Source organism: Ursus arctos, unplaced genomic scaffold (genome assembly GCF_023065955.2).
Source record: "Ursus arctos isolate Adak ecotype North America unplaced genomic scaffold, UrsArc2.0 scaffold_18, whole genome shotgun sequence".
In the NCBI taxonomy this organism is placed as follows: Eukaryota; Metazoa; Chordata; class Mammalia; order Carnivora; family Ursidae; genus Ursus; species Ursus arctos.
In genome coordinates this window covers 14,942,398-14,960,087 of record NW_026622852.1, presented here as the reverse complement: position 1 = coordinate 14,960,087, position 17,690 = coordinate 14,942,398, and the positions used below count along the sequence as shown (strand labels likewise).

The following is a 17,690-nucleotide window of genomic DNA, read 5'->3' as shown; positions in this document are numbered from 1 at the left end:
ATGGGTTTCTCAACCATGTATTATTTTTTTCATCATTGTGTCTTGTCCCCAGAGTCTTTCTGGATGCTTTTAATTCAACCTTCCAAGAAAACTTAAGAGCATGGATACACAATTCATAGAGAGAGAGAGTTGTGTATTGTATTTCTATCTGTGCTTTATAGATTCAAGGAAAGTGTCAAGTTTATCCAATTCAGGGTTAAGATTGACTAAACACTTTAAGCTAAAAGTTCAATTTTAAAACTATTGAGGCTGAAGTAATAAGGAAATTTGATAAGTGACTTATAACTTCTTTACAGATATAAGTTATAACATAGGAAGTACATATGCAAAGTAACAACTTCTGAAAAGACAGAATGATTTCAGTGGACTTAAACATTTAAAATCATTCCAAATCACTAGAATTACGTGAAAACTTAAATGATTTACTTAACATCTGGTTTCAGTGTACTGAATTTCAGTGTTGCCTCCTAGGACAAAATCATTTTTCACTTCACCTGCTACTAGACACTCTTGAAGGTATTGTCAAAATATTTTTTCTGTGTACCACTAGACAATTACTGATGTGTTGGACAAGTTTTGTAGAACTAAAGAGTAAAATATAATTGGTATTTTATTGCCAAAGCCCACATCACATCAAAGCTCTGACAAGCAACCACCACAAGACAGCCAATGGCAGCTCAAAAGTAAGCAAGGATCACCTCTCCAGGTAAGACATTGAGATCCAGGAAATGATGGAGAGAAACTCTTTCAATCCTCAGTGATTGGTCTTATTCCTGGTTTGTTGCAAGGATCTTGCAGACACTTTGTGTGTCATCCAAGAATTCTATGTCATTGTTTCTTGTATAAGACCCAAGAAAACCCAATGAGAGACGATAAATACTAAGGTTGTGTTAGACCGCTCCAAGGCTGTGCCACGGCCCCTAGCAGGTGGCCTGGTTCTCGTCTGGGACGTGGACGGGTGAAGATTGTGTTTTGCCAGGCACACCTCACTCACAAGGTAGTTACCACCTCTAGGAACATTTTTCCTCTGGAGTGACTGAGTGTCTTCCACCCGGGCTCTCTGGGACTCACTCCCTGAGGGCGGGCTCACCATGTCCTGAGGACTTTAGGTTCCCCAACTGTGCAGGGGCTGGTTTCCTTGTGAGCAAAGCCATTACTGCCGCTAGATCCTGGCCCTCGCCCCTGGAGTGTTTGTGCGGGGACACGAGCTCTCAGTGCTGACCTCCTCCTCCTCTCCTGACCAGGCATCAAAAGTGTCAGCAGCCCTCAGATGCTGAGGGTGAACGATTGTGTTGTCGACCTAGACGAAAGACCCAATTGGAATCGTTTCACCTTGAGTTTGGGAATGTGTTTATTTTGTCACGACAGCTCTTACTTTTCCATTTTTTCATTTTTTTTAGTAGGCTCCACACACAGGGTGGAGCCCAACGTGGGGCTTGAAATCACAGTCTGAGATCAACGCCTGAGCTGACAGTAAGAATCAGATCCTTAAGGGACTGAGCCTCCCAGGCGCCCCTATTGTTCCAATTTTACTGAAACTACTGAACACTTGTTAGGCTCGTAATTGCTGAGCGGGGCACAGGGAACCCGCTGATTCTGTCTCTCTGGTGAAACGTCCAACAAAAACCAATGACTTGGAGTAGTTCCTTCAGTCTGCGTCCTTCTGTGAGGCATCTCAGTGTGGTCATCTGCCTGGTGTTCAGAATGCGTGGGGCCGAGGCCCAGGCTGTGACGTCAGGGAGAAACAGCCTTCTTGCCTCTCCTTAGTCATGCTATTGCATTTTCAATTTCAGTAACCACACCAAGAAGATCTGCATGACTTAATCTGTCCACAGTGCTTTACTGGACACACCCCGACTTGCTGCGCCTGCCTCCTGTTCTACGTCATTGCGAGGATCATACGAAAGGAAGTGAAAGAAAGGCCAAGGGGCTGCACTGGTTTTCTCTATCACTTTCAAGACATCCGTTTTTCTGTTTCTCATTTCAACTTTCCTAGAGAGCCAAACATGACAGCGGTGTGTGGGGCAGGGGGGAAGACAGATGTTCCGTCTGAACATCACAGAAGTGAAAAGAGTGGCCTCTCTGCTGAGGAAATGCCAGAGTGTGCGTTAGCAAAATTGAATGCGGCAGCACTGGGGAGGGTCAGCTCTGGCAGAGGGGGAGCATGAAGGCTGCACCGAGTTACCCCAAGTCAGGAAAGTGGCTGCCTCGGCCAGAGGCTCACACGAGACCAGCTCCTGGGGCCCCGGGCAGCCCTCAGCTTGGCAAGACCAGCCACCTGAGTTTTCTTTCATTCAATCCACATGTGCTCAGCGGTGAGGAGAGATGAGAGGAGTCACACCAACCAGCTCACAAGAGGCTGGCGACCAGCACCCCAGCTGCTCACCCTCCGTGGAAGGAGAGAGGATACTCGCCCTGCCTGAGCGCTCGACCTACTTGAGAAATCCACTCAGGCCAGGAAGCTTGCCTTGATACATCTAATATTAAGGCCAAGGGAACGGAATGATCCTGAATGATTCTGCTCTTCATCTGGATAAGAACAGTTATGATGATGTTTTATGATGATAACACTAAAGCTGATTGCAGGCTAACTCTTCTGAGATCCTTGAAATCCGTAACTCTATCTTCTCAACATCTCCGTTTGGACTCGGCGTATTTATACAGCTGTTTCGAGAGACGTCGATACCCAGAGGGGTGAATTATTCTGAAGGTACCGAGGTCGAACTTTAAGGAGTTGTGAGATAATGGCTTGTCTGGAAGCACCTGTTAGAAAGTGCGATGGATAGAAATGGACAGAGGATTGAAGAGCCAGGAGAGGAAATGGCATGAAATCAGTCGGGAGGGGAGGGTGAGGGATCTTGGATTCCAGATTCTTCTTCAGATGCCAAAGGTTTGTTGTCTATTGTTGTGTGTGGCCATTGTGTGTCTATTGTTGTGAGTCAACTGAATGACTGACTTGAAATTCTTTAGCCTTTTTCAAAAGACCTGTATCTTTATTTATTCAAGTTTTTATTTAAATTCCAGTTAGTTAATGATGTGGGAAACAAAGGCAAAGCAAAAATTAAATGTCCTTATTACCGATAGCCCACTCACAAGTCCTCTAAACAGGCCAAGTGACATTCCTCTAGAAACTCAGCTCCCTCTTTGTTAATACTTTGCTAAGGGCAAAAGGCAATCTTGGCTCAACCCCCAGCATCCTGTAAGTCTGTTTTAACAGATAAAATTCCTTTGAAAAATTCCTTTATCTCCACCCCACAAGATATATGTTGTCCATCATCCCCCATGCATATGACCCACTGATATACATCTGCAGGGTCTCATGACTGAGTTTCTACTGACCTAAAAGACTTTTCCCAACAAATCTAGCACCCTCAACATCCTGGAAACCTTGTTTCCAAAATACCTGGGTGGTGTGTGGTATCCCTAACCCCTTCCCAACTGTAAAGTATATAATTGCCATTCCTCATGACCCCAGGGCAGCTCTTTCTGCCCACAGATCCTGTTCCTGTGCTTTAATAAAACCACCTTTTTGCACATAAGATGTCTCAAGAATTCTTTCTTGGTTGTAGGCTCCGGACCACAACATCTTTCCTAGGTAAGTTAACATACAGTATAATATTCATTTCTGATGTAGAATTTAATGATTCATCTCTTACATACGACACCCAGTGCTCATCACTTCAAGTGCCTCTGTAATCTTCATTCCTTTAACTGATCCTCCCGTCCACCTCCCCCCCAGTCACCTTCAGTTTGTTCTCTATAGGTAAGAGTCTATTTTCCAGTTCGAGACTTACTTTTTCTTTTCCTTTTTTTTTTTTCATGTGTTCATCTGTTTTGTTTCTGAAATTCCACATATGAGTGAAGGAAATCATATGGTATTTGTCTTTCTCTGACTTATTTTGCTTAGCGTAACACTTTTTAGTTCCATGAACTGACTGACTATAGGTTCTACATAAAAGTTGGGAAAATCCCTTTTAAAGAATCACAAGGGAGTAGATTTTTCTCCCAATGGAAATAGACATTTGCACTTAGCATTGGAGTAACCCTCCTCCTTCCAATACCCTGCAGGCTGCTATCACGTCAGTGTCACCCGTGGTGGGGACACTGCTACGGGTCACATCTGCATTGGAGAACTCTGTGCTCCCAGCATCCACTTAAATCTTCTGAGTCTCGGGAAGGATGTGGAGAGACAGTTGACTCAATGCTGCCCTTTCCTACTGTTCCACCTCCTGAGGACAAGTCACTGATTCACATTTCTGTTCTCCTTCCAGGTTCCCAAGTTGCTGTTGACTTTCAACACTTTCATGTTTCCAGACATGCAACTGTGGTGTTCTGAGCAAATAAGCGTCCCATGCCCTTGTTAATCAGAACATAGTGATGTAGGAAATGTTGATGTTCAGAGCCGACAGCCGAGAAAGAATTCTTGAGACATCTTTCGTGCAAAAAGGTGGTTTTATAAAAGCATGGAGACAGGACCTTTGGGCAGAAAGAGCTGTACTGGGGTTGTGAGGAATGGCTGATTATATACTTTAGTTGGGGGAAGTAAAGATAAAGGGACGTTTCCAAAAGGACTTTCATATGCCAAGGAAGACTCACAGGATCCTGGAAGCCTAGTATTGTCAAGCTAAGGTTGTCTTCCCCTCTAGCAAGGCAATAACATTAAGACAGTTGGGAGTTTCTTGGAGGAAGTATTTGTCAATGGGCTGGAGCTTATAAGGAAATTTAATTTTATCTACATTTCCTTTTTTGCCTTTGTTCCCCACATCAATAGAAATGCCCGAACACTGGCAGAGATGAGCCTCTGTGATTGTTCAGGTGTACATGTGTGGGCTGGGTTCCCTGTACTTACTTTGTTTTCTGTGCGGGACTGGACATCTGGGAGCCTTCAGCTCTGCAGCAGGAATCAGCTGGCGGGGAGGGTGGAGGGAGGGCAAGTGCGCACTCTGGCTCTTGAAGCTGACAAAGCTTGGCTGCTTGTGGCCCATGCTGCCCAGTGATCTCTCACAGCCCATTGGTGGGCATCCGGTCACCAAACCCTCCACTGCCGACTCACCTGTCATGTTGACCAGAAGCTCCTGGGGATGGAAAGTTGTACGGGCGATGCCCTGTCGCCCCTGCCTCTGGCCCTCCAAAACTTTCCAGTATTTAATATTCAGTAACACTGGGATTGAAACCAAATGTGGCTATAGGGATTTTCAGGACAAGACTTACTCTTTCTCACAGACAGAATAAGGAAACAGGTTTATGACAGCATTAGAATCTCTGGTTGTCAACAAGTAGCCTTTTTGTAGCTTGAAGGGACATCCTCAGGAAGAGGTCCCATTTCTGCATGGATCCCAAGCATGGCCTTGAGTCTTGGTCTGTGCCCTTATTGTACATGGCCACCAGCGAGGGGCGGTCTTCCCAGAGACGAGCTTCAGTAGCCCACCATTCAACCTGATCCTGCTTTCTGTTTCCTTTTAGCCACAGCTGCTCTTACATCACATTGGATGGAAATCAAAACAAAGCCTGTCTTGTGGGTGGTTCTGCAAAACCTAGAGATTTCATTTCATTTTTGCTTTCTATTTGCTTTCTTGCGATGTGCTGCTCTTTAGGGAAACCTTGAAGCTGAGACCACAACAGAACAGAAAGCTGTTGTGTAAGTTGGTACAGCCACTCTGGAAAACAGTGTGGAGGTCCCTTAAAAAGTTAAAAATTGAGCTACCCTATGACCCAGCCATTGCACTACTGGGTGTTTACCCCAAAGATACAGACATAGTGAAGAGAAGGGCCATATGCACCCCAATGTTCATAGCAGCATTGTCCACAATAGCTAAATCGTGGAAGGAGCCGAGATGCCCTTCAACAGATGACTGGATTAAGAAGTTGTGGTCCATATATACAATGGAATATTACTCAGCTATCAGAAAGAACAAGTTCTCAACATTTGCTGCAACATGGACGGCACTGGAGGAAATAATGCTAAGTGAAATAAGTCAAGCAGAGAAAGACAAATATCATATGATTTCTCTCATCTATGGAACATAAGAAATAGGATGATTGGTAGGGGAAGAAAGGGATAAAGAAAGGGGGGGTAATCAGAAGGGGGAATGAAACATGAGAGACTATGGACTATGAGAAACAAACTGAGGGCCTCAGAGGGGAGGGGGGTGGGGGAATGGGATAGACTGGTGATGGGTAGTAAGGAGGGCATGTATTGTATGGTGCACTGGGTGTTATACGCAACTAATGAATCATCGAACTTTATATCGGAAACCAGGGATGTACTGTATGGTGACTAACATAATATAATAAAAAACCATTTAAAAAAATAAAATAAAATAAAAAAGAAAGCTGTTGTGTGAATAGGCTTAGAGGTCAAGAGAGTGAATGCCAAGGATGCTGTGGGGACTTCAGCCTTTGTGAGGAAGGAAACTGTTAGGACAGGGGAATGTGTCCTGGAGTGTGGAGGCGAGGGCAGGTGCCAGATGATTAAAGAAATAGCATGGTCTTGTGCACTTCTACCTAGATATTTATTCTCAACTCTCAGATGTTCATATAAGCCACCATTTCATCACTGAATATAAATAAGACTCTTCTTTGCAATGGAGAGTGAATTGGTCAGTCTTCTCTAGAAATATCAGCAGAATTCTGGTTTTGGAGGCTGCCTCCTTTGGAAGTCAGTTACTAAAGTGTAGAACACGCAGGGTCCCAAGAATTTTGTAGAAAGAGACAAACAATATTCTCATGTATAGCCGTCTGAAGAAAAATAAGAGAATACATACCATATTTTAAGTGGTTTTGATGTAGCAAAGACATTGAGGTTCGAAGCTGATGGCCAAGAGAGAATTCTTGAGATGTCTTTGGTGCAAAAAAGGTGGTTTTATTAAAGCAAGGGGACAGGACCCGTGAGCAGACAAAACTGCACGAGGGTCATGAGGAGTGGCTGATTATATATTTTCAAGTTGGGAGGTGGTAAGGATAGCATAAGTCTCTAAGGAATTCTGGAAGCAAGTTTTCCCGGACCTTGAAGGGGCTAGCTGTTGGGAAAAAATCATTTATTACTATCTAATAAAACCTTAGTCAGGAGACTCTCCAGATGTATATTGGTGGGCCGTATGTTTCGGGGATGATTGCCAATATGTATCTTGGGGGTTGGAGATAAAGGAAGTTTCCAAAGGAATTTTTATATGTTAAAGTAGGCTTATAGGATCCTGAGGTTGGGCTAAGATTGCCTTTTGCCCTTAGCGAAGCTTTAACATGGAGGCAGCTGAGTTCCTAGAGCAATGTCACTCTGCGTGTTTGGAGGACTTGTCAATGGGCTGTAGGTAGTAAGGAAATGTAATTTTTCTTTTCCTTTGTTTCCCACATCAGTTATTCTATGGAACATGTGATGCTAGGTGCCTTTAAAGTGCATGAGTTGGGTTAATATTCACAATATTCTGTTATAATTATTAAGTCTGTTTTTACTCCTGAATTATACACAAAGTGCTCGATCTCCATGGATTTCCATGATTCCTGTATTTTCAACTGATTTTAACCAATTTTTTCTTTGCCTTAAATATTAAGAAAGAGATTGCTAGACCCACTCAAATTGTGAAGAAATTCAGTCAGTCTTTATGTCCATGATAATTTTGTAATTTTGGAATCCATGGAAGTTTCTGATACTCAGAAAATGAGGAAAAATTTCCAGCAAGTAACATAAAAGAATTCTTATCATATCGAACTCTCCTAGGAAATGACATGCACTATAAAGCCGCTGTAAACCAGTGTCACAATGATAAAAGTTAAGTAGCTTAATTAGTGAAGCCAATAATTCCAGGAAACATTATTTTATCAGTAGTGATAGATATTTTGATAAAGCGATGAAGCGTTGAAGAGGTTATCTATTCCCATCTAGTGATTCTTAAACCTGAGCAGCTTGCTGATACACAAGGTAGTAAGAACCAAGACAGGATACACCATTGTACGTAGTTAAGTCACGATTCAGTCTGAATACAATATTAAAAACATTAACATGATTTGCCAGAACATCAATTCCATGGATCACCCAGGAAGAGAGAAATGACATAAAATGACAGAAAAACTGACCCACATTATTCCCAGATCTCATGCTGTATTCTTCTTCACTTCAGAGGCACTGACTTCTCTTATTTCTGCCCCCACCTGCTCCAGTGTGGTCTCTGCTTATGTGTTCCACCAGACCGACTCTCATGAAGGGCAGTAAAGGCATCTATTCTTCTGACATAGCAGGCAGTTTCAATCCACATCTTCCAGGAATCCAATGACGTCACCAAACACACTTATTTCCTTAAATACACTCATCAGCATCCTCTCTGCTTACCCCTGTACTGTATGGCCACGAGTCCACTGTCTCCTCTGTGGCTCTTCTGTCCCCTCCCTTTAATGGTTGGAAAGCCTCAGAATCAAGTTTATGTCTGTTTCTCACACTACACGGTCTCCCCGCAGGACCACCTCTGTTTCTGGCTTTCCCTGCTAGATATGGACCTCAGCCGTGGTGTTTCTTGTCAAATGCCGGCTCACCTCTCCCCTGACACTGGACATTTGTGCCTCCACGACTACCAGTCACCTGTCGAGGAGTCCATAGCTTTCATGTGTACTGGCTGACCTTCTCCGTTCTAGCTGCAGGTGAGAGAATTTACTTCCTTCCCTTCTTCATTATAACACTAAGTATGAGGATTGTTTTTAGATTCTTATGCCTACAACAGCCAAAGATATAGATATCAGGACCATATTTGTCATGTCCTATAACCTAAGGGCAACGTACAACTTGCGTTAGAAGAAGTCAGTTGTTCCTTCTGATGTTAATATAGTATGAGAGGGAAATGCATTCTGCCATCCATTTTTCAATCAAACTGCACAATTAGAATTAGTGTTACTCTTTAAAAAGAATGCCAGTAGTAAAAGTTTAATAAAGAGGGGTGCCTGGGTGTCTCAGTCGATTAGGTGTCTGCCTTCAGATCATGTCATGATCTCAGGGTCCTGAGATGGAGCCCCGCCTTGGGCTCCCTGCTCCAGGAGGAGTCTGCTCTTCCCTCTCTCTCTTCCCCTCACCCCTGCTTCTGCTCTCTCTCTCTCTCTCTCACTCTCTCTTTCTCAAATGAACAAAATCCTTTTTAAAAGTTGAATAAAGAAACAAATTATAAACTGATTAAATATTTATTATATTTGTATTTATTGTATTCTGGAACATAAGGGGTACATAATCATATATAAAAATCTGAATCTTATAAATATTTACATAAATAAGTATTTAAATAGATAAATAAACATGAGCATGGTCATCTGTAAGCGACTACTGCTTGTAGAGTTGACATGTTTTAGAAACACTTGAGAAATTGACTCTGTTCATGTCACCAGGACAGCAGAAATGAGAGTCTTTGACACGGCCCACTCGGTCAGGAAAGTGTGATAATCTCAGTCAGAGAGATTCATTTACGTGTTGAAATGGGTCTCATTTCTTGCGCCTTAGTCCTTCTTGCAAGATCGTTGATGAAAACAAGGAGCTCGTGATTTCTGCTCTGACAGTCTCCCAGGCACAAGGGCTGTATTGCTTCTCTTGCAGGTAGAGGGAGATTCTTTGGAAGTAGTTCCTCAGGATGGAGTCCACATTCATGCCGGGAGTCTCTCCCACTCGCGCCACCTGCATGGGACAGGCTTCCAGGAGGCTCAGCTGCTCAGAAAGTCCCGAGCAGAATTCCTCTAGGAGGGTCGTGTTCCAAGCAGCAGATGAGTGCTCTGTGCAGAAGACGTGGAAAATCTTCTGGTTCATCACATGCACGACCGAGAGGGCTTGAGCCTTCTGCAACTGCTTGCCATCAACCACCTCCTTGGGGAAGGCAAAGTCACGTGTGTACCCGTCACAAGAGCTAGCAGACATTCTCTTCATTTGTCCCAGGAGCGTCAAGGCCCTCCAGGCAAACAGGCCATGGTTCTGAGGCAGGTCACAGCCCAGAGAGCAGAGGGAGTTGCCGCTGAGCACCACCAGGGCCACCAAGAAGGAGAAGGGCAGGGCCATTGGGGATCCTGCAGAGGCTGCTGGCCTGGCTGGGGTGGGCAAGTCTGGGAACCGTGGCTCTAGGTTCTCTGAGCATCTTGCCTTGTGTGTGTGCCTTAAGTAGGGGACTTAGGAGTTTTCAACTTCTGAATGTTTCCCTTACTTTCTACTTCTCTTTTTGCTTTCCTTAGGCACTTTCTACTTGGGTTTAGAGCATGGGTTCCTCATCCATTTCTTTTTCTTATTGCCTCCTTCCTTCAGATTCTCTTCAATATTTATGTAATTGAACTTTCCAAGAAAATTTAGTTACAGGGATCTATGTACAGTGTGTATATATATATGTGTATATATATATATATATATACACATATATATAGTTGTATTTTTAGCTCTGCTTTATAGAGAAAAAATATTGTACATTTTACTCTGTTCATTCAATTCAGGGTTAAGAATGAGTAAAAAAAAATTAGAGTTTCACTGATTTATTTTAGAAAGAGAGAGAGAGACAGAGGGAGTGCTAGTGAGGGGCAAAGGGTGAGGATCTTGAAGCTGACTCCCTATGGAGCAGGAAGGTCAATGGAGGGCTTGATGCCTAGGTGGACCCCAAGACACATGAGATCATGACCTAAGCTGAAAACAAGAGCCAGATGCTTAACCGACTGAGCCACCCAGGTGACCCAAATGACTAAAAATTTTAGCTGGAAGTAAAATTTTAAAGCTATTCCTCCTTCACTGGATAACTAAATTTGATCAGCTACTTCTAATTTTTTACTTATACAAATTGAAGTATATAAAATTCATAGGCAAAATAACAATTTCTAGAAAGACATAATAATGACATCAATGTACTTAAATATTTAGAATCATCCCAAATTGTTAACAGCAATTGAAAAATTAATTTACCGGGGCACCTGGGTGGCACAGCGGTTAAGCGTCTGCCTTCGGCTCAGGGCGTGATCCCGGCGTTCTGGGATCGAGCCCCACATCAGGCTCTTCCGCCATGAGCCTGCTTCTTCCTCTCCCACTCCCCCTGCTTGTGTTCCCTCTCTCGCTGGCTGTCTCTATCTCTGTCGAATAAATAAATAAAATCTTTAAAAAAAAAAAAAGAAAAGAAAAATTAATTTACCTACTTAACATTTGTTTTTAGTATACTGAATTTTAATGTGACCTAATGGGAAAATAATGTCTAAGTTCACTTCCAACAATATATACTCATCAAGTTATTATCACAATATTTTTTTCTGTTTTGCTGTACATAGAATTATTGATGTATTGAATAGGCTTTCCAGAACTCAAATATATATGTAATATATATTTCTGTATATTTATATATGTATGTATATATACATATGTATATGTATATATATTGTATATATATGCAAATATATAATATAAAATATAATCTATTAGTATTAAATTTCCAAAGCCCGCATCACAACAAGGCTCAAACATTAGCCATGTCCACAAGACAGCCAATGGCAGCTCACAAGTCAGCAAAGATCACCTCTCTAGGTAAGACTTTGAGATCCAGGAAATGATGGAGAAAAATTCCTCCAATCCTGATATTCCCGTTATTCCTAGGTGTGGCACTATCTTGCAGACATTTTGTGTATCTTCCACAAATTCCATGTCCATGCTTCTTGTGTGATACCCAAGAAAACCCAATGACAGGCAATAAATACTGAGGACTAAGGTTTTGTTAGAGCTCTCCAAGGTTGAGCTTTGGCGTACCACACACCTGCAATATTGAAGACTTGTTCCCAACCCTAAGAACTACTTGTTACATTGTTGGAAGCAATTGTATCAATGGTTCCCTCTGGTGCAGGAATGCTGATAATGGGAGAGCCTGGGCAGCTACGGAAGCAGGGAGGGTGGGAAAAATTTCAGGACCTTCTGCTCACTTTGGCTGTGAACATAACTGCTCTGTTTAGAAAGTATTCTTTTCTGAAAGTACATACAAGCCACGGAAATTGCCTTGTTATACTAGCAGAGTCAGTTCATTCCAAGAAAGGGCCTTTTTTTGCTCTGGGGGGAAATCTCCCACCAGGGGACAGACTTCTACATACAAGACAAGGCCAGTCTCCAGACTTGGTCACAGTCTTAGCCCAACTTGGCCACTCGCTGGCCGCCTTCCCCTGTAAAGATTGTGTTGGGCCACGAATCAGCAACCTCCTGCTCCTATTTCCTCTCTGTTACAGCCACTGTGACGTCACTGCAGCAGGGACAGTCCCGCAGGGCCAAAAACAGCCACCAGGACAAAAGAAGAGAACTAGGCTTCTCCTATGAGAGTTTCGAAAACACCTAGACATTTCAAACAACTTTTGCTCTTCCTTGGTGGCTTTGTCATTGCAAGTAAAATTGCCATACAGAAACCACAAAGGAAAAGGAAGCAGCTGTGTGAATGGGCAGGAGAGGCTCATGAAGAGGGAGGGAGGAGGGCAGAGCTCACTGAGGGTTTCTACTCTGGGGGAGAGGGAAACATTGTGATTTGGGAGTGAAAGGATGGGAACTGGGGAAGCTGGGAGGAAGGGGAAATGTCCTCTAACAGAATGTAGAGAGTATGTGTACATAGGTACACAGTCTATGTATACATAGCATATTATCGTGTCTATAATGACACTGAATTCATGGGCCACCTGTTCCCAATTGGGTATCTTAGAGGATGAGCAGTTTGCAGTCAGTTACAGAGAGAAGGCTAGGAGAAGTCCACTATTCTCTCAGAGATCTCGATGAAGAACATAAGAAAATAGTCACCATCTCTTAAACCCTCACTCAGTGGAAGATACTAGAGACTTTTAAAGGTGCTACTTTGTTATTACAGCAGCTCTAGCAATATTCCCACCCGACTTTGCATTTGGGGAAACTGAGTTTCAGAGAGCCCAAGTGAGTTTCTCAGGATCAAACAACTAGATCGTAGCAGAATCCAGATGCAATGCATCATCCTATAGCTCATGTGGTAAATTACTCCCTAACGTTCATCCTGGGAAATTCTGCAACTTCTCTTCTTGCACACTTTCTGGAGATCACTCTTCCCTGGTTGTGCCTCACCTGCACTGGCTGCCCCATCTCTGTGCCCTTTGCAGGCTCCCCTTCTCTTTCTCAGCCTTAAAAGTTAACGGTTCTCTAAAGCTTTAGGACATCTTTCACTCCACACACAACTCAGACGGAAGGACTTTCAGTACCATGCCTCAATTTCCAAATATGCAACAAACAATTGTGATTTAATGACTCCAGGACATGAATTGTTGGAGATTCCAGATTCACCTATGCATCTACCAGTGGGAAGTCTGCTTTCCCCTCTTCTTGGCATCCCTCCTTCAAGCTCCTGGTGACAGAATCCTTTGTCCTCTACCTCTCATTCGACCATGAAACATAATTGGTATTCATCAAGCATGATGGCTGTTCTTATATCTCTTTCTCTTCCAAATTGAAAGATCCCAAAGAATAGACTTTCAAATTCCTTTTTTCACCTCCATATTCTCAGAACTACAACGCCCTAACTTAGAAATATGCAGTTTTGAAATATAACTGACTGCTAAAACTGAGTAAGTTGAATTCACCATGGATTCTTCACTACGGGTTGCACAGTCAAGCTATTACTTTTTTTAAGAATAAAGAAATCCAAAATGTCTTCCTCAAAAGAATTTCATAAAATAATGAAGAAAATAACTTGATAAAAGTAAAAGGTGGAGAGGTTCCTGGGTGGCTCAGCCTGTTAAGTGTCTGCCTTCTGCTCAGTTCATGAATCCAGGGTCTGGGATCCAACCTCAGGTCCGGCAGCCTGCTCAGCAAGGAGATTGATTTTCTCTCTGCCTCTACAGCTCACTCTGCTTGTGCTCTCATACTCTCTCTATCAAATAAATAAAACCTTAAATTTAAATTAAATTAAATCAAATTAAAAGATTGACAGGGACGCCTGGTGGCTCAGTCTGTTAAACCTATGACTTCAGCTCAGGTCATGATCCCAGGGTCCTGTGGTGGAGCCCCCCGTTGGGCTCCCTGCTCAAGGGGGAACCAGCCTCTCCCTCTGCCTACTGCTCCCCCTACTTGTGCTCTCTTTCTCTCTGTGTCAAATAAATAAAATCTTTAAAAAAATAAATAAAAAATTTAAAAAAAGATGGACATAGTTATCTGAACATATTATCAAGTGGTCATAATATTATATGAACAAAATTATTTTATTTTTTAAACTATCTTAGCTCTGCTAGATAGTGTGGCACAGATAAAGGCAAAGAATGCATGTATGAATACATTGACCCCCCCCCCCCCAGCATAGTAATCATAGTTAATTTGAATTCCTGGTCTGATAATTCCAAAATCTCTAGTATCTCTGAGTCTAGTTCTGACATATGCTCAATCTCTTCAAACTGGTTCTCACCTTTCTGTTTGACATGGAAGCTCTTGTGCACAGATGAACAGGATACACTGGGTAAAAGGAAGTGCAGAAAATTGGGCTTTAGGGTGAGGTTTTGTGTTTCTCTTGCTAGCACATGGCTGAGCTTACTGTGTGTGGTAGCCACAGCTGTCAGAGCCTAAATTCCTCCGGTGTCCCTGCTTTTGTCTGTCCTAGAGACTTCTTCAGTGACTTCTGACACGTGCTGTCCTTTTCAGTGGTAATGCCACCACTCCATGGGAATCCTGTTGATGTGCTGCTCGGTCTGGGGGGAGAGAATGCTCTATAAAGCTAGGATTCTGTGTCAGGCTTTATGTGAGCCTGCGCTCCTGGCTGTGACCTGCACAGGTGGCCTTGCTCAGCTTTTGCACCACTCTGCTAGGGAAGACAGGAGACTTAGAGCGGCGTGGAGTCCGGATTTCCCTTGCCACAGGTGAATTGGGCTCTGCAAGGACAGGTTCCCTGCGGGCAGGCCTCTTACTGAGGAGAAGAGGAAACTCAAGAGGATTTTAGAATGATGCCTTTACCCTCCCTCTGCTGGAAAAGCCAGCAGATTTTCTCTGATATTCACAGGGGGAACCTAGTGGGGATTCTGAAGGTAAAACTCACACACCTGTGGGCTCCACTAACTACGGAGCCCTGAAGTTTGTACCTTTCCAGTGGAAGCACACAGAGCCTCGAGCAATGCTTCAGTGCCGGCTTGTGTTCCTACCAATACCTGTGGGATTGTCTGCATGCTCCTTTTTCTCCAGTTACCAGCGCTGAGGCTGGCCCTGGGACCTCAGCTGTGAATGGATCTGAGAAGAGTTGTTGTTTTCAATCGTCTTACATTTTGTGGTTGCTGTTGTTGCTGTTGCTGTGACATCAGGAATACAGTTTCCAACTGGTACCGTGTCAAACAAGAATCCAGAGGGTCCTGCAATATATGAACACAGAACAACTTCATTATAGCTCTCTCCTACGGAGGATGCCCTTAGAGATACTCATGTTCACAGACACATTTTAACCACAGTTTTGAATAATTCAACTCAATGTGTTCTATGACTGAAGCAGAAAGAAGAGTCCTTAGAAAGAAGGAACACAGGGGCATGTGACTTAGTGTTGTAGGTCAAGAATAGCATTCTAGGTCCTATTCCTGCTTTCCACCTTTTTTAAAATTTTCCTTTCCTTATTTCTTCATTTGAGTATAAAGAGATGGGTCTCCTGATTTTGACTCGGACACCTTCCCAGGCAGTCACTATATTTCTTCTCTCTCAGATGGAGATGGATTCTCTGGAAGCACCTGTTCAAGGCCAGAGTAGGGCCCTCAATCCCCGGGGGAGACCCCCCTCCTCCATCGCAGGCACCACACAGGTGTCCAGGATTCCAGCTGCCCCTGGAGCCCCGGGGGGAGTTTGTCCAGCAGGGTCGTGTTGAGGCAGCACACGGTGCCCGGTGAGGAAGAGGGTGAAGGTCTGCTGGAGCATCTGGTGGAGGACAGAGGTGGCCTGGGCCCTCCTGGACCTGCTGGCCACCCACCATGTCCCAGAGGAGATGTCCCTCAGTCAGGAGAAGGGACAGATCCTCCTCCTCCAGGTCAGAAGCAGCAGGTCCTCCTGTGGAGCCTCCCGGGGCTGGGAGGCAGGTCACGGCCCAGAGCTGAGAGGCCACCACAGGGGACCAGCAGGAGCACCGCAGATGGCCTGGGCGCTGCACCTGAGGGCTTCTGGTGGCCTGGGCACCGTGACCCCCAGCTCCTCTCCAATTCTTTCTATTCATGACTCTTAAATAGAACAGGGTACTTTTCATTTGCAGAATGTTCCTGTACGCTCTTTACGCCTTTTAATTTTTGTTTGCTTCTCTTTAAGTATGTGTTACATTGATTAGCAGAGATCAGACTACATCACCCATTGCAATTATTTTTTCATTTTTTCATCCAAGTTTAATTTGCCCAAAGAAGGTAAATCTCTCCAAACTATATTCTATCTATAGTCACTAGCTTCTCTTCTGTTCCTTGCCCTTTTTTCCCCCCCAGTATAGTTTCTGGTGAGTAATTCAGTCAAACCAGCTCGCACCTGGGTCACATGCCCTCTCCTTCCAGCCTCATGGGCACTTTCCATTCACCTTTTGCAATGATGCAATTCCTTGAAGCCTTTTTCAGTTTTGAAATAGACTCTTAACCAATATTCGCTCTTACCCTACAGCCTTAGGGCCATTCCACCTTTGTTTCCAGTGTGGCTCTTTTCTCCCTTAACCAGTGGAGGTTTGAGGCATCGGTTTTAAGACCTTTTCTCATTCTACAGTATCTTCCCACGCGACCACTTCCCTTCCTGGGCTTTAGGTGAGTGGAATGGCTTGTAAATGGCAGACTCAGAGATGCATTTTGTAAAGAATATTCGCACTTGGATGTTTACCAGTCTAATGTGGAAGGCAACTAGTACTTTTGATTCTATTCCCTGACCTGTCTGCTTCCTTTTCTGCTTTCAGAATTCCCATATTCTTTTTTTCTCCTTCTACCCTTTAGGATAACTGATATTAATTCACTATGGTTATTGCTTGGAGGTTGGTTTTTCTACAAAACTCAAAGATACAGATAGGGGATTAGATTTGTTATCTCTGCCTTTACCCTGACAACAACATACAAACTGACGTTAAGGAAGTCTATGGTGTTACTTCTAATGAGAATCATGAAATAATGAGTAAGTGAGTTGTACAATCCATTCTTTCATCAGGTTGTCATCAGACTTGTTTCCCCCCTTTTTTTTAAAGTTGTTATTTATTTATTTATTTATTTATTTATTTATTTATTTAAGAGGGGGAGAGAGAGAGAGAGCAAGCAAGAACACCAGAGCAGGGGGAGGGAGAAGCAGGAGCCTGATGCAGGGCTGATCCGAGGGTGCAGAAGGCAGCCACCTAACCAACTGAGCCACCCAGGCGCCCCTCCTCCTTCAGTAAGAAACAAATACAAGAATTTTTCTATAGAAATATTTAATGTACAAAAAAATAAAAAATTTAATAAATGTAAAGCATGTATATTTGTATTGTCACAAAGTGAAGATACACCTACTATTATACAAAGAAAAATAATTTAAATCTTATAAATAGTGAAATAAATAAATAGGTAGATCAGCATGGTCATCTGAAAGCGACAGGTGTTTGTAGAGTTGACTTGATGTTGCTTTATACTCCTGAGAATATGTGACAGATTGATTCTGTTCATGTCACCAGGACAGCAGAAATGACAGTCTTTGACATGGCAGGTAACTCGGGAAAGTGTGATATTATTAGCCAATGAAAATAATTTCCATGATGAAATGGGTC

The 17,690-nt window shown here is 43.3% G+C and overlaps 1 protein-coding gene across 1 annotated transcript; it reads right to left on the bottom strand.

The window, feature by feature from the left end:
- Positions 1–9,454: 9,454 nt before the first annotated feature.
- Positions 9,455–10,018, bottom strand: LOC125283241 (interferon alpha-1/2-like). Its single transcript, XM_048223235.1, has one exon. It carries the CDS (start codon positions 10,016–10,018, stop codon positions 9,455–9,457), a length of 564 nt encoding a protein of 187 aa, XP_048079192.1.
- Positions 10,019–17,690: the final 7,672 nt, after the last annotated feature.